At 41.9% G+C, this 13,552-nt stretch overlaps 1 protein-coding gene across 1 annotated transcript; it reads right to left on the bottom strand.

Annotated features, from left to right (window-relative positions):
- Positions 1-1,295: 1,295 nt before the first annotated feature.
- On the bottom strand, positions 1,296-13,469 carry LOC135911167 (protein YIPF3-like). Its single transcript, XM_065443359.1, has 10 exons — positions 13,352-13,469; positions 13,148-13,187; positions 12,999-13,084; positions 12,572-12,681; positions 12,082-12,130; positions 11,895-11,987; positions 10,539-10,670; positions 4,512-4,634; positions 2,580-2,703; positions 1,296-1,470 (listed from the first exon to the last, which is right to left on the bottom strand). The coding sequence occupies exons 1-10, from the start codon at positions 13,400-13,402 to the stop codon at positions 1,454-1,456; spliced, it is 825 nt and encodes a 274-aa protein (XP_065299431.1). The 5' UTR covers positions 13,403-13,469; the 3' UTR covers positions 1,296-1,453.
- Positions 13,470-13,552: the final 83 nt, after the last annotated feature.

Raw genomic sequence — 13,552 nt, 5'->3', positions numbered from 1 at the left:
TCGGGAATTTACGAATATGCATTTCTCGAATCGAATACGCTTCGAATAAGGAAAATATTCGATTCGTATTCGAAATTTCGAATATTCGCACATCCCTAAAAAAAAGGGAAGAAAATGAGGTGCACCTCGTGATGTAAATGCACTATAGGCTGTCGGCTCCGATATTGGAGAAAGCAGGGAAAGAACATCGCTTGAGGACATTGGCTGAGGCAATGGGAGAGAACCTCTATTGCTGAGAGGGCTTCCAAAGGCCATTTTCTTGCACCACCAACCACTACATTTAATTTGCTTTTATGTCCACCATTACTGAACTCTTATATAACATTCTTGCAGTAGAGCACACTCCCGTCAGTGATCTACAACGCTTTAAGCAAAACCAAAATTTCCTATGGATATGGGGCTTGACAATGAACCTTCTTGGTCCTGTTCCTTTACATGCTGATTTTAAACTGGTAAAGTTTTGAAGCACCCTCAAACGTGGTGCACATGCTGATTATGAGAAAGCAGATGTTTAGACTCGTAGCTGTTACAAAGACTCTACAACTGCATTCATGGCATCACATGCATCGTTGCTGTATGCCGTCACTGTAGCAGCTCTCCAGTAGTGTCATAATTACATAAACACTTAAAGATTCAAGACAGGCCCTTTAAAAGGTTTCAGATCTCGAACCTTCCATAATGTGTCACTCCAACGAACTGTACTACCAAGACACTGACAAGTTGTAAACACTAAGAACAAGAAATTGTTTCTGGGGCCGCCATTAAACAGTGCACTATGGTACACTATAGAATCAAAACCGGCACTAAGGTAAACGTTTTCAAAGCCAGGGGTGTAAATCGTATGGACAAAAGGAAAAACAGGGAAGCAAGAGCCGTAGCTCTTGGCACAATGTTCATGCACAGCTTTGAAAGTTCTCTGCAACTAAATATTGTATACGAAACGCTGCAAGTCCTAAAGCGGGCTATAATGTGCTAGCTGTTACTGCCACTAGTTCACATTTGGAGCACTTTATGCAACTTTGTTTTTTCTCAACATGGCAGTAGAATAAATAACATTTTCTCAGGAACGTTTTTTCTGCTTAAAATTACACATTCTACTGAGTGTCCATCCACTTCATTGGAGGCGAGCTTTCAATTGCCACCTAAGATTTCTTCGAACTAGATACGAGTTCACTATGAATTTGCATCTGTGAAAGCATACGAAAATCAAACCATGAGGGATCAAAGATCCTCTGAATGTTTTCCTTCGAGCCTGGAACTTTGCTGCTTCAGGCAGTGAAGATCCACACCAAAGGTATGAATAAGCCAAGTGCCAGAGCAGCAAGCTAATGCAACAGCTACTTGCCACATGACATTATTTCTTTAGCAAAACACAGATAGATGGAACCAAAAGTCTGTATCTCAAACAAGCACCCAGAAAAATCTCTTCGTGTGTCCTTCCAAACGGGCCTGTTCAGATACTCTCGAGCACTGCAACAAAAAACAACACAAGACAAATGCTGCAAGGCTCCACACACACACACACACAAAAATGCCAACAGTCGCTAAAACTATACAAAGTATGAAGAAATTAAAAAAGATATAGAGACCCTTTAATTTACCTATGCTTTCCACTGTTCCAACTGCTGCCAATGTCAGTGCCACTCACTCAACTTAAAAGGCCTATCGTTATCTGATAACTCTTGCAATTTACAAAGCTATGAAGATGCTTTCACACTGCTTCCTGATGGCATGCTGCAGGTGCTGCCACAGTTGGAAACAAGCCAAGTCCAACCTCTCTCCATTTCTTGCAATATACTCAAATAAAGAAGTGAAGTGAAAGACCCTCAGCTAAGGTTCTTTGTAGTGCATTGTCAAGCAATTCTGAAACACAGCAAATATCCATTAAATATAGCAATTAGACTGACAGAATGCACACAGGAACAAAACTATGACTCGTGAATTCAGTGTATGTCTACCACACGGTTATAAGCTGATGCATAAGCTACACAGTCACAGAGATGTATCGGAATGTTATGGCATTTTGCCAGTTCTTGATCAGCACTCTGCAAGCAGTCATGTGGCACTGGATGCACTGCAGTATCAGCTCACCTTTCAAAAACCCTTACACATCATATTACTAGAGCTTCTCAATGCAATGTTTTCAGTCAGGCACAACAAGACTTCAAATTTTTTACACCATTACAGCACATTTAAATGGTATAAATCTGCACAGATAAAGCTGGAAAGGCTCGTGCTAGCAAACCAACATGAACATTTCTCATACAATGCCACAATCCAAGTGCCAGGTGCTTCAAAACAAATGTGCCACACCTTAAAAATATAAATTCTATGGTTTTACATGCCAAAAGGACAATAGCATTATAAGGCATGGCATAGCGGGGGACTTCGAATTCATTTTGACCACCTGGGATTCTTACAACGTGCACCTAAATCTAAGTTTAAAAAAATATGCTTACATATCGCACTTATCGAACCTGCAACATCGAGCTATGCAGTGCAGCATCACAGCCACTGGGCTGACACAGGGGGCATGTGCCATATCTTCTGCGAAATCATGTAGCACATTGTTGCCTCACCTTGAACAGTCCTGTGGTATGCAAAATGAAAGTAGAGCAAAGCAAGCAAATGGAGAGCGCCTGCAGCTCCAGCTGTTACAGCTTTGTGTGATGCACTCGCAGTCTTGGCCGAAAAGACTGACATCTGTAAAGAAGAAAGAAGGGCTCCATCTCACCTATCTGAGCGAAGAGTTGCACAATTGTACCACTTGTAGTACAACATCCAATATAGAAATTAAAAGATGACAGTGTGTATGTGTAACAAGGATGCACATGGGCACATTCTCTTTCAGCACCGCACAGAATAATCAAAATGCACCTTTACTGTAATAACAGCATTTCGTTTTACTGGAAGTATCAAAGAATTGCAAGAAGCTTGCAACGTAAAATAATGAAGCTGCCTTTACTAATAACATATCTAAACAAACAAATGAACATCACCTATATTCTCTCATGTGCTTTTGCATCCCAAATATGAAGCAAATCAACAAAGTCAGAGAAAGCTTTAATGTATTTATTCTGTTGGTCTGAGATGATGAAGCAATGAACCCTTGGTGATCAGTAAGAGAGTAAGATTGCTAATCTTTCATAGCTTTATCTGCCTCTTCTATGCACACGGGATTGTTTCAGTTGCATATTTTATTGCTGTTTGAGAGACTGAAAACGCTGTATGCTTGGATGCATATTACATAATTATGTGCAAATGTGAGTATCAAATGTCCATGTCTCAGCTACATTTACGGTGTTGCCCTCAATTAAGCTTAAGTTCCCCATATGACACAGTGAGCCAAGTTGGATGAACAATTACTTACAGTGCAATGACGACCATGTACCACCATTTCAGAAAACATAATAAAAATGAAATTATGTAACTTGGGAAGCTTAGTTTTATAATACAACAGTAACTGAATAAAAATTAGTTCAGAAGAAACACAGACATATTGTTATCCGGTAGAAAAGCAGCAAATTGAGGTAGAAATCAGATGTCTGTGCCGCATTTACTATTGTGAGGCCTGCCCCCTCACCCCCCTCCCAAAAAAGATCGCACCTACAGCTTGAAGAACGACAACTTGGAGAAAAAGAAGGTCACTAAGCGTCACTGATGCACCTGCAGGCTGGTTAATTTCCACAGGCCGCTACTAGATGGCACTAGTTAATGTCCTGTCAAGAATGGCATCATAACCGTATCCTACAGGATTGTGTAACATGGATTCAGTGTGCTTCAATAGTATCAAATGCGATGCGGCTCATAGTTTAGCTGCATTGTGCTTTTGGGGGCACGAAGAGGGCATTGCAGCGAAAAAGTGTGCATTTGGATATTGAATGCATGGCATGTGGTTTCATTCAATACAGCCCTCAAGTAGATCAAGGTGGCACGAATGTCAAACAGTATCTAAAACACCAATCAGATGAAGGCATCAAAAGATGAAGGCAGTGAACACCACGAGGACGACTAATTCAAAGTGCTCATAATCAGCTGCCAGTGGTCGCATTATTGTGCATAGCAGTTGAAGAGCAATTAGAGGCCTCTGTGAGAAGCAATGAGCCTGGCTCGTGTAAGGCCTGGATCCTGTAAGAGATTTAAAAAAAAAGTGCAGGCCTTACACGAGTAAATACGGTAGATATTTTAGCTATAACCACGAGGGCAAAGTGGAAATGAGCGCATCATGTAAAAGATATAACAGATACCAGTGGTTTGAGCTAATGAACGTCAGGGGTAAGTGCAGATCTTCAGGAAAGGCCTTTATCCTTCAATGGAATTAAAATTTTATAGTAGAATAGTTAGCTCACCAAGTTGGTATATATTTGCATTGAAGTGAACAGCACGAACAGCAAAGTACAACACTCATCTTGTCTTCTTCCACCGTCTTTCGTTGTCTGCAATGCTCACTCTGTATGTTAAAACTTTATGATGATGTAATTTTTATCTCACCAGAGGAGCAGAGAACGTACCAGCCTGGCTGCTGTAGAACCACCAAGCAGTAACCACACAATGTAAAAGAAAAGGTGGGAGTGCACAGGGTGGAATGCAATTCCCAGCAGCAGGGCCAAACAATGACCGGACAGTCCGTAGCCCTAGAAAAGGTCATTCAGAAGTTACTACTTAAAATGTAACCCAAACTAAACTGTGACACAAATGAAAAGAACCGAACAAGACAAACAAGATATATTAAATCAACGGAGAACAGAGAATGTGTAAAATGAGGATAAGTAGCCATCAAGTGCTCATATTTTATTTTGTGCTCGTCTCTGCTTTCGTTAGTTTCATGTAGTTTGGTTTTCGTTTGGGGACAGCTGCAACAAGGTATTACCATGGCACAAATACAGCTAGGTCATGAGTATGTACAAGCAAATAATCAAGTAACCAAGAGCACATTAAAGCACCGAGAAAATGCAAGACTCATTGGTTTTAGACATTAGTCACGTGCGGACTTTGGAAGCTAAAACAATGGACTTTCAATTTAGGCTCCCTAAATCCTTACAGGAGTGTCCATATTTTAGCACACCAATGTTTCTACATTTCACATGAGTGGCCACTAAAAGAGGGAATAGAATAAAAAATTTTGTTCTTAACAAAACAGCATGATAGCCACTAAGCCACCAAAGCATATAGAGAGATAAAAAAAAAGCAGTGCAATCCTTTTTCTACACAGTAGACATGAAGTTACCCACTGCAATCAATCTTACATATTCAGCTAGTATGATTCTATACAACTCCAAATAGTGCTAAGAACTAAAACATATAGTAGACAGTGTTGGTGCCCCAATGCTGGCCATATACAAATAGCCAACAGACATATTAAATTGATTATTTGTATGTTTATTAATTATTACTTTTTCTCAAAAGAGTGCCTGGAGTGCCCCCATTCAAAACAGGTCATATGTTCATTTCTTCAGCAAGTCTTCATGCATGGATGAGGAAAGGCTAGGTGGCTACACAGACTGACACAACCTAAAAAACTACACACTGCTTATATATAAAATTTATCAGATTTATCTTGTCTTTGCAGTGCAACATATATTTCAGTTCTTTCTGAAACAAAACAAACAGCATGACATTTTTGAGACATCAGCATTTCCATGAATTAGGAAGGAACAGCACCAACTATGACGATCACAAGAGGGAGAACGACAGGTGATCCTCTCCACCTCATGATCGTCTTAGTTGGCGCTGTTCCTTCCTATTTCAAGTATGCACCATCTAGCCCAAATAAATGTTGTGCTGGAGCATTTCCACGTTTCCATATTTTTCACGACATAAAAATCCAAGGACAGCACAGAGACAGCTACACCAAAAAAATAATGTGGTATAACATATTGTCATTAAATTTCATCTATAATGACTACAGCCAAACCTGGTTATAACAGGCTGGTTCAAGTGCTAAAAACAGTTCAATATATTGCAGGAAAACAGGGGGAAGGCAGGACATGGAAATTGAAGACGACGAGAAAAACGAGAACAAGGTCAAAGTAGGAGGCAACATTTCGACAAGTGGACTTGTCTTTTTCAAGGTGACATATGCTTTCCTCGGCACAGTATATATAGACAGGGGTCTTCTAAAGGGGAGAGGGTGTAAGGCGTGTAGTACAGCAACGAGCGAAGGTGTTTTAGTGGCGAGGGTTCAGAATTAAGAATAAAGGAGTGTTGTGCACAAGGCTGGTGACACGGCCGTCTGTCAGCCACATGTCAACAGCCGCGTGTCAGCCAGCATGTCAACAATGTGCACAGCACCCCTCTATCACCTGCTTCACTGGTGGTCGTGGGCTATCGTGTCTCGGAAAGAGATAATAGAAGGAGTGGCGGAAAGCAGTGCTCATGGAAAAAAAAAAAACATATATACACGCACACACACACCTACACGCACACCGTGGTTCACATCCTGATGCCACGCAATTTTTCACTGGATAAAAAAAAACGCATGTTGATAAAATTGCATAAACAGGCCTGATCCCGGTGACTAGAACCGGTAACGCACTCCCTCGCCTGAGTAGGATTGGCCACCCTGGTGCAGTACTTGGCCACAACCTCCTATATGAATACAACAATCATACCCCGGCCCTCGGTCCCCAGCAGCTGCGAAGCAATTGACCACGGCGGCGGTCAGACATGTGATGCAGCAGAGGGTGCTAAAAATCTCTGCATCCGGACAGGCTGCCATTGGAATCTGAACCTGGCAATGTTAACGCTAGACCGTTATCTAGTGAGGCGAGTATAGCAGTGCTATTGGAGGAATTAGCAGGCATTAAATGGGACATAATAAGGCTCAGTGAGGATAGGAGGACAAATGAAGCATATACAGTGCTAAAAGGGGAGCACGTCCTGTGCTACCGGGGCTTAGCGGAGAGACGAGAACTAGGAGTCGGATTCCTGATTGATAAGGATACAGCTGATAACATACAGGAATTCAATAGCATTAACGAGAGAGTGGCAGGTCTTGTTGTGAAACTTATTAAGAGGTGCAAATTGAAGGTCGTACAGGTCTATGCACCTACATCCAGTCATGATGACCAGCAAGTCGAAAGCTTCTATGAAGACGTGGAATCGGCGATGGGTAAAGTCAAAACAAAATACACTATACTGATGGGTGACTTCAATGCCAGGGTAGGCAAGAAGCAGGCTGGAGACAAGTCAGTGGGGGAATATGGCATAGGTTATAGGAATAGCAGGGGAGAGTTATTAGTAGAGTTTGCAGAACGGAATAATATGCGGATAATGAGTACCTTCTTCCACAAGCGAGACAACCGAAAGTGGACGTGGAGGAGCCCGAATGGTGAGAAAATAGACTTCATACTCTGCGCTAATCCTGGCATCATGCAAAATATGGATGTGCTCAGCAAGGTGTACTGCAGTGACCATAGGATGGCAAGAAAGAAAACAGTACATAAAAAGCTGATCAATGAGTTAGCGATAAGAGGGAAAAAAGAGGAATTCCAGATCAAGCTACAGAACAGGTATGCGGCTTTAACTCAGGAAGACAACCTTAGTATTGAAGCAATGAACGACAATCTTGTGGGCATCATTAAGCAGTGTGCAATAGAAGTCGGTAATAACTTCTTTAGACAGGATATCAGTAAGCTATCACAGGAGACGAAGGATCTGATTAAGAAATGCCAGTGTATGAAAGCCTCTAGCTCTACAGCTAGAACAGAACTGGCAGAACTTTCGAAGTTAATCAACAAGTGTAAGATAGCTGACATAAGGAAGTATAATATGGATAGAATTGAGCATGCTCTCAGGAAGGGAGGAAGCCTACAAGCAGTGAAAAAGAAACTAGGAATAGGCAAGAATCAGATGTATGCGCTAAGAGACAAAGCCGGCAATATCCTTACTAATATGGATAAGATAGTTCAAGACGCTGAGGAGTTCTATAGAAATTTATACAGTACCAGTGGCCCCCATGACGATAATGGAAGAGGGAATAGTCTAGAGGAATTTGACATCCCGCAAGTAACGCCGGAAGAACTAAAGAAAGCCTTGGGAGCTATGCAACGGGGGAAGGCAGCTGGGGAGGATCATGTAACAGCAGGTTTGCTGAAGGATGGTCGGCAGATTGTTCCAGAAAAACTGGCCACCCTGTATATGCAATGCTGCATGACCTCGAGCGTACGGGAACCTTGGAAGAATGCCAACATAATCTAAATCCATGAGAAAGGGGCACCAAAGACTTGAAAAATTATAGACCGATCAGCTTACTGTCCATTGCCTACAAAGTATTTACTAAGATAATCGCAAGTAGAATCAGGAACACCTTAGACCTCTGTCAACCAAAGGAACAGGCAGGATTTCGTAAAGGCTACTCAACAATAGACCATATTCACACTATCAATCAAGTGAGAGAGAAATGTGCGGAACATAACCAACCCTTACATATAGCTTTCATTGATTACGAGAAAGAGTTTGATTCAGTCGAAACCTCAGCAGTCATGCAGGTTACGGAATCAGGGTGTAGACGAGCCGCATGTAAAAATACTGAAAGATATATATAGCGGCTCTACAGCCACCGTAGTTTTCCATAAAGAAAACAACAAAATCCCTATAAAGAAGGGCATCAGGAAAGAAGACACGATGTCTCCAACGGCATTCAAAGCATGTTTGCAGGAGGTATTCAGAGATCTGGATTGGGAAAAACTGGGGATAAGAGTTAATGGAGAATACCTTAGTAATTTGCTATTCGCTGATGATATTGCCTTGCTTAGTAACTCAGGGGACCAATTGCAATGCATGCTCACTGACCTGGAGAGGCAAAGCAGAAGAGTGGGTCTAAAGGTTAATCTGCAGAAAACTAAAGTAATGTTTAACAGACTCGGAAGAGAACAGCAATTTACAATAGGTAGCGAGGCACTGGAAGAGGTAAGGGAATACATCTACTTAGAGCAGGTAGTGACGGCGGATCCGGATCATGAGACGGAAATAATCAGAAGAATAGGATTGGGCTGGGTTCGTTTGGCAGGCGTTCTCAGATCATGAGCAGCAGGTTGCCATGATCCCTCAAGAGAAAAGTGTTTAACAGCTGTGTTTTACCAGTACTCACCTACAGGGCAGAAACCTGGCGGCTTACGAAAAGGGTTCTACTTAAATTGAGGACGACTAAACGAGCTGTGGAAAGAAGAATGATGGGTGTTAGGTTAAGGGCTAAGAAGAGAGCAGATTGGGTGAGGGAACAAGTGCGAGTTAATGACATCTTAGTTGAAATCAAGAAAAAGAAATGGCCATGGGCAGGGCATGTAATGACGAGGGAAGATAACCGATAGTCATTAAGGGTTAGGGACTGGATTCCAAGAGAAAGGAAGCGTAGCCGGGGGCGGCAGAAAGTTAGGTGGGCGGATGGGATTAAGAAGTTTACAGGAACAACATGGCCACAATTAGCACATGACTGGGGTAGTTGGAGAAGTATGGGAGAGGCCTTTGCCCTACAGTGGGCGTAGCCAAACTGAAAAGACACGAAGCAACTAAACTAAGTGTTGTTGCCTATAGCTTGAAATTTAGCATAGCAAATAGATTCTAAAGCTCCCTTTGAAATGTTTATGCCTAGTGGTTGCAATGTCTTGAACTTATATTTAAAGTATATTCTCAGTGTTTTCTTTCTCGTTCAGAACGGAAATTTGACTGTAAGATGTAGAGTTTAAGTTCATCAAAATGGCCTGGTTGGTTGAAATGCTCGGCGAAAGTTTTGGGAAGCTTTTTAGCTGTGTCCACATGATATCCATTCAATCTGACGTTGACATGTGGCTGACAGACGGCCGTGTCACTGAGCTTGTACAAAACACTCCTTTATTCTAAATTCTATACCCTCGCCGCTAAAACACCTTTGCTCGTTGCTGTACCTACAAGCCTTACCCCCTCTCCCCTTTAGGAGAACCCTACCTATATATACTGTGCTGAGGAAAGCAAATGTCGCCTTGAAAAAGCCCACTTGTCAAAACGTTGGCTCCCGCTTTTACCTTGTTCTCATCTTGTTTATCGTCTTCAATATATTGAGTCTTTTACTTCGAACGCAGGTATAGTAAACGTCTATGAATATTTGTGATCAATTAGTGACACACAATAGAACAAAGCTGCGAGACTGTACCCCCCTATGGCGACCCGACTCTTGCAACAGCACTTGTAACACATCAACGCAGCGGGATCTGTAGTTCTCTATCAGGTTGTGCATTGTATCACACACTACCTGGTTTCGCCCAAACAGGCTGTGAAAGTGCTGCATGGTCAAAACGAAAGAAAGGAAAGAAAGAAAGAGAGGAATAATAAAACCATAATTGAAAAGCATGTAAAAAAAAAAAGAAAAGTTGCTGTGGATGGTTTTATGGGAGGTTTTAGGCTCTCGAAGTTTGAATGCCTAGTTAATTTTAAGAGACTTCTTTTGCACAAATATTGCTTGTGTTGCATGTTTGACATAGAGTATACTTTCCTGCACCCAGGTTCATTATAACTGGGTTTGACTGTATGTTTTTACATGACCCGGCACTCAGATTACTCACCATCAGTGAGAGAACTTGGAAGAAGGACAGTTGTGTGCTGCTGATGTAACCGGCAGCACGAACCAAGGCTGAACCTCCGAGCCAATAGCCGAAGCTGACACCAAATGCCGTGCCCATGAGTGTGCCTTCCTTCTGGAAAATTCCAGCAGCCCAACTTGCTTAGTGAACAGGAACCTCTATTTCCTTCATAACAAAGCTAACTAATAAGAGGTAATTTAAATAAATAGAATTAACAATGCCCCCATTTTTGTTAGAAAAAAATTATTCATGATGTTCTAACCTTAAATCAAAATATGCACTTAACACTACTTTGTTTTGGCTCAAGTTTTGAAACGTTTTCATATTTTGGCCCACATCATTTAACAAATTTGCTGGCATCACCGTTCACCTGATTTGTCTGCACTTGACGCTGAGATGTAGGTACAATGGTGGTAATTTATTTTTCAACCAAGCAGACCAAGGAAATGTGATTCTGGCTTGAAATCTGAGCAATAACAAAGAACGGGAAAGTGTAAAATCTTTAAAAGCAGATAGAATAAAAATGCCGGTTAGTAGACATGACAGCTTCTCACAAGGCAACTACAGGCTACTTTTTACATTCAGAGATGATAACACGAACAGCAGTGAGTGAAGATTTTTCTGGCTTAAGAGGCTGGTGTTGCATTTCACGATATCCCGACTACACAGCACTTCAAGATAAAGAATGCTTGGAGAAGCTGCACTCATGGGAAAATCACAACTCTGAAATACCTCTTGACAAAAACAAAAACAGCTCTTTTTATGCACCATGCAAATGGTTCTAATGCAGACATTTAAGGTGGACCACCTTTACATTTGGAAATGAAAGTGCTCCAATATAACTAGCCCACAACTAAGCAGGCAGAAAGGGCCAAGCTTTCCATTTGGTGCTACGTCAGCAGTTCATTCTTCCGCCATCCCTCGAGCCTTATGTCACGACACCCTGTTCTTAACAAAGCCCTTCTTATGGTAACAACATTACAAAAAGTTATGTGCCTAAGTAGAGTGCAAAGTGTACGCTACCGCAAATAACTTTCCGTTATCACATGCTTGTGTAGCACACTGGCAGGAATCAGTAGGTGTGCATAAATGGAAATGGCACTCTTAAGAGACTTGCTGCCGAGTTTTTCCCATTTGCAAAAAAGTACAAATCAAGGCAACACACTTTGGCACCACTATCTAAATAGTTCTACAGGAGTCATCTATAAGAGTTTGGCAGCACACAGCTGTTCACCAAATTGGGTTTCAAGTAAAAAATGGCAGTAGTTTGCTTCACATGAAGAAGACAATGAAACAGGCACAACAAAAGTAGTTTTGGTGACAGGCAGCTCTACTTACCACAGTATGGCCAGATGTCTTCATTCCAAAAAGTAGCAATGTTATCAATGTCAAAACTAGCATCAGAGGCCCATAAAGCTCAGCTGGAATTAACTGCAACAAAAAAGCATACAAGAAAATATTTAAAGGTAAGAATGCTATGGTATTCAAACTCCAATATGCTGAAAGTTAGATGCTCAGTGTTTACCAGTGGTGCATAATGTGATGGCCAGCGAGGAAGGAAAGACTCCAAGATTCTATAAAGATGCAAGGAAAAACGTAACATCAGGCTAAAAGCCAGTCACGTCATCAGACAATGTAAATTTCTTCTTCCACTTATCCTGAGCAATGCATAACATGGCTTGTTCACTATTTCTTGGCAATGGCACCAGCATCTCCGTTTTACACCATTCTAATGCTACAGTTCCCAGTTTACAATGCATTTGTTTAATAAAACATGGTGTCATGAGCCAACTTCAGCACAAAAATCTACCTAGTTAAATTTCCTGTTTGATTTGCCATTAGCCGCGGGTAATGATGTGACGTTTCATTTAGGTCGTACGAGAATGGGGACCTGTAGAAGTTCCACACACAAACGAAAAAAGAAGGGGGGGGGGGGGGAGATTGAACAGCGCTGGTTAAAAGCTGTCCATAAAATGTGTTGAGGAGAGCGCAGTAACGAAAGATGCGAGTCTTACCTGGCTCGGACTTCTTGTGGTTCAACGTGAAAGTATGGCCTCAGGAGATCTATGTTGGCATATATGCTGAATGCATTTTTCGCCTGCTGCTTTCCTGCTTGCCACAACAGCTGCGAACATTTGGACAAGCAAATAAGCCGACGCTTAAAAAGCAATATTTGACCGGCACTTGGTCACCCAGTCTAACATCCCCACTACATGGGCAGTCTCAAAGCTCACAGAAGTTGATCTGCATAAATATTTAATCGTGAGCAGTCGAAGCACGAATAAGTGTAACCGGATGAAAGGCATGCGCGTGATTGAACACGATGTGCAGCAGCGCTCGATCATGGCCGACTTCAAATTCAGCATATTCGAAAGCGTTCATGTTACAGGAGTATTGTGTATGACTGTGTTTCAGTCACTGTGTCTTAGGCAAATTACGCACCATGGAGGGCACAGCCGAGAATACGTCTTGGCTATGCGGGGTGGGAGCAGGTTTATCCGCAGAATGGAACGTCTCATCGTGGACTCCTGCAAAAGTGCCAAAAGTAAATTATCGTTAAAAGTATAGAACTTCTTGCCTACGTTACATACCTGAGGAAGCAACGTCAGTGAAGTCAAGAACCGTGGATTCCTGAAAACAAACAGACCACAGACCGCAACTACAAGTTAGTGCTCCCACATAACCGATTCTAATTGCAACAGCGCGACGAGACCAACTTTATATTGTTGAGAATTCTAACTGGCTTCCTCTGTCGGATTTTAAGGACTATAGCGACCTATAACAAAACATATCACCTGTTTTTCCGCGGCAGCAAACGGTGTACGAGCGTCTGCAGGCGCTGCCATGTTGGCTGCAGTTAGGATGTACTCGATCGCATGCGAACTCTAGTTTAGGTTCTGCCAGTTTTTGCTTAAATATTTTTGTTCGCACAAGACCAGAGTATGGGTCTCATTTATTGTGTTTGAGCATTTGTTACGTATTGATATTTCATAAAC

Source organism: Dermacentor albipictus, chromosome 9, assembly GCF_038994185.2.
Source record: "Dermacentor albipictus isolate Rhodes 1998 colony chromosome 9, USDA_Dalb.pri_finalv2, whole genome shotgun sequence".
In the NCBI taxonomy this organism is placed as follows: domain Eukaryota; kingdom Metazoa; phylum Arthropoda; class Arachnida; order Ixodida; family Ixodidae; genus Dermacentor; species Dermacentor albipictus.
The sequence above is the reverse complement of the archived record's forward strand: the minus strand, read 5'-3'. Positions and strand labels throughout refer to the sequence as shown.